Genomic DNA, 3,538 nt, shown 5'->3' on the forward strand with positions numbered 1-3,538 from the left:
CGCCATTCTGGCCCACTGTCATTTTCTACCTTCACCCCCGTCCTGCTGGGGACATGTCCCGAGTCTTCTAACATGGGAACCGCAGGTGTGAGGGCTGTGGGGTGTGGCAGGGGCTGTGCCTGCGGAGCCTTCTGGCTGCCTGTCAGAGCAGGACTCGGTGCTGTGGGAGCACAGGACTTAATCCCTTCCCCTTGCCTCAGCCCTGAAAAGTTTGTGATGTGGCAGCAGAGAAGTTGCAAGAAGCATGAATATCTTAAAAGTTTATTTTTTAACTCATCGTATGTAAGGAGTCCCTTTCATGACCAGACATAAACAAGTGGGTGGGGGTGGGTTTATGGCTTATGATTTCTCTATGATGGAAGAAGTGAGATAGTCTTTTTCCTTCCATTGATTTTATTTTATTTTTTTAGAGAGAGAGTGGAAGAGAGAGAGAGAGAGAGAGAGGAACATCGATATGAGAGAGACACATTAATTGGTTGCCGCCTGCATGACCGGGACGGAGATTAAACCTGCAACCCAGGCATGTGCCCTTACAGGGAATCAAACCTGAGATCCTTCAGTGTGAGAGCCAACACTTTAACCACTGAGCCACACCAGCCAGGGCAGAAATGAGATAGCCTTTGTCCTTTAGCAACATACACACATGCACACATATATATATACTCATGCACATGCACACACACACACACACACACACAAATGTGAACATCTGCAGAGAGCAAGACATTCCAAGTTACCCGCAGGAGTCTGGGCCCTTCACCTTGGGCTCTTCTCTTCCTTCGAACTCCAAATCTCGTCTCCTGATGAGGCCTGAGCAAGATATGAGCAGTGGTCCCTGTGCTCAGGACAGCAGTGAGGGAGGGGCGACGCTGGGAAGGCTGGAGTCCTTGAGCCACAGGGCCCAGTGGCAGGTGTCCCAGAGCCTTGATTGGAGGAGGTTTTGTTTAGCTCAGCAAACGTCTCCCAGGAAAAAAACTTCCCCCAGGCTTGACTTAATACTGACTCCAGAGGACTTGAATCAGACATGCAAGAATTATAGTCATAACAGAGCAGTTAGGATTACAATATGCTTACAACAAAGGCAAACAAGCACAGTTTTTTGGTCACTGGCTTTCTCTCCATACCTGCTTGATGACTTTGCATGCCTGGCTCCCCGAGATTTCGGAGGTGTTTGTCTTTCTGTGTCCTCAGGTCCTCCCCGGCTGCTGCCCCTCCTGCTGGGTGTGGCCACAGGGCCCCTCTCAGGACACCCCTGTCGGCGGAGGGCTCCTCAATGCACCTTGTGACCAGGAGCACACAGATGGTGCTCGATTCTTAGAAGCTGCTTTCTTATATCCTTCCCCCTTTATGGGGCGAGACTCCACGTGGGGCCATCATTGCATATTGAGGTTAGAGCTTAAAAGCAACCTCTATTTTCTTGTCATCCCACCCTGTCTTCTGGGTTCATCAGGCTGGTGCCTCAGTTTCCTGGCTGGGGTCTACCTTCCCACCTTCCAACTGAGCTGACTCCACCAACCAGATTCACCTGCCCGCAGGCCCAAGGGACAGGCTGCAGGACTAGCTGGGACAGCTAAGAGGGCAGGCTGCTCACTGCTACTTGGGCCTTGGTGTTTGCAGAGATCATGAAGGTGGAAGGGCCCTGAACGCAGCTCTCATTCCAGCCGTTCATTTTGCAGAAAAGGCTGCCCCTTGCGGCAGGGCACACAGGGGTGAGGGCCTTGGAGTCCACTCGTCCCAATTCAGTGACTTGGTTCAGGTTCTCTCTGAGCCTCAGTTTTCTCATCTATGCAACAAGGAGAACTTCCTAGGTTTCTTGTGGGGTCAAGTGGGGTAATCTAGGCCTTCCTCGTGGGAGAAGTTAGCAGGTGTTCAGCTAACGTTAGTACTTGTGTTTTCTCCCCTATTCTCTTTTCTATGTGGCACCTAGTTCCTCAAACAGATAATTTCCCCCACTAGGCTATGAATTCCTGGAGGTCAGGGACCCCAATAAACTCAGGTTTCTCAGCACCTAGGACAGTGCCTGGCATATACCAATGAGATTTCAAGCTGATCAGTATCATGCAAAGCTTCGGGGCTCCCAGAGCACTGATATCCCCCTGGGGGAGAGGCCTGCCCTCTGGGAGGGCCCCTGGGGGCTGGCCTGCCTGGGACTCCACAGCCAGTTTCACAGAAGAATAGGAGCCATGGGGGGGTTTCTGGGACTTTTATTTTTACTCTTTATTTATATATATTTATTTATTTATTTTAGAGAGAGAGGAAGGGAGATAAAGAAAGAAAGAAAGAAAGAAAGAGAAGGAAGGAAACATCGATGTGAAACATCAATCAATCAGTTGCCTCCCGCACGTGCCCCCACCGGGGATTGAACCCACAACCTGGGTATGTGCCCTGACCAGGAATTGAACCTGCCACCTCTTGATGTACAGGATGGTGCTCCAACCAACTGAGCCACACCGACCAGAGCTTTACTCTTTATTTTTTAAAAGCCAATGAAGTTGGGCAAATGCTTGGTCCCTGTTGGGCTGCATTCATCTGGTCAGCCCCACTTGCCTCCCCCGGCCCTTCCACCTGCCGGTAGCAAAACACCACCCGGGGATGAAAAACACCACCCTGCTGGCCAGAGGCCTCCCCGCTGCCCCAGCATCAGCTCCAGTGCCAGGCTCAGGGGGTCCAAGGAAAGGACGGGCCGTGGGTCCCCTGCCAGCCCTGGTGCACCACCTCTGCGGAGGCCTCCCCTTCCTGCTGGGCACCCAGTGGGAGGAGCAGGGAATGCTGGGGTTTCTGCCTGCCCTACTGTCCCTCCCCTCTTTCTGGTGGTCCTTGCATCAGCACCCAGAAAGCCCAGGTGGGTGGCTCTGGGGTGCGGCAGCAGCTGCCAGGGCTCTCTTGTCTTTCCTCTGCCCCTGCCTACCACCTCCGTCGTTCCGGCTGTGGGCCTTCTTGTCTCTTCCAGTCTGGGGGCATCTCCATCGAGGGCAAAGAGGAGAAAGGAGGCCAGGACTGTGCCCTCGGGGCTGTAACCCTTGATTTGGGGTTTCACGGTGTTTCTTCTTCCCTGGGACCCACCTCCCCGCCCTGAGGTGGCTTTCCTCCAGCCTGGGTTATGGATTTGGCTCTGGCCCCTCCAGTGCCGAGGTCTGAGGAGGGTACCGTCCAGGACATGCCATCGTTTCTTCCCGGTCAGCCAGCAGCTGCCCTGGGCCCAGACCCTGGTTTCTCAACTCCCGGGGCAGAAGGGAGCCGCTTGCGCGGGGCCAGCTGCCTTCCCGGGGAAGCCCCACAGCTGGATCCCGGTGGTATGTCTGGGACCCCACAGCCAGGGTCCCGGTTGCCGAGTCTGGTCATTTTATCTACCTGTGCACTTAGGAATCTGCAGAGCTGGCGGGCAAGGCCTGGGCCCCCAGAGGGGCAAGAGGCAGAGAGGGTGCCGGCCTCGGGACCAGTTTGTGGCTCCCTCTTTGCTCCCTCCTCTCTCAGCCAGGCTGGTCTTCTCCACCCCATTCTGACCCTCCTCCTCCTCCTCCTCCTTCCTCTCCCCCTT

General features: G+C 54.5%; 1 protein-coding gene across 1 annotated transcript in view; it reads right to left on the minus strand.

Moving 5' to 3' along the window:
* Window positions 1-1,570: 1,570 nt before the first annotated feature.
* LOC102254027 (homeobox protein Nkx-6.3) overlaps window positions 1,571-3,538 on the minus strand; it is a 6,468-nt gene continuing 4,500 nt past the window's right edge. The window contains exon 4 of the mRNA XM_005856518.1: window positions 1,571-1,688. Within this exon, the coding sequence (XP_005856580.1) occupies window positions 1,571-1,688 (118 nt within the window). The remainder of the gene's footprint in view (window positions 1,689-3,538) is intronic.

Source organism: Myotis brandtii, unplaced genomic scaffold (assembly GCF_000412655.1).
Source record: "Myotis brandtii unplaced genomic scaffold, ASM41265v1 scaffold103, whole genome shotgun sequence".
Classification (NCBI taxonomy): Eukaryota; Metazoa; Chordata; class Mammalia; order Chiroptera; family Vespertilionidae; genus Myotis; species Myotis brandtii.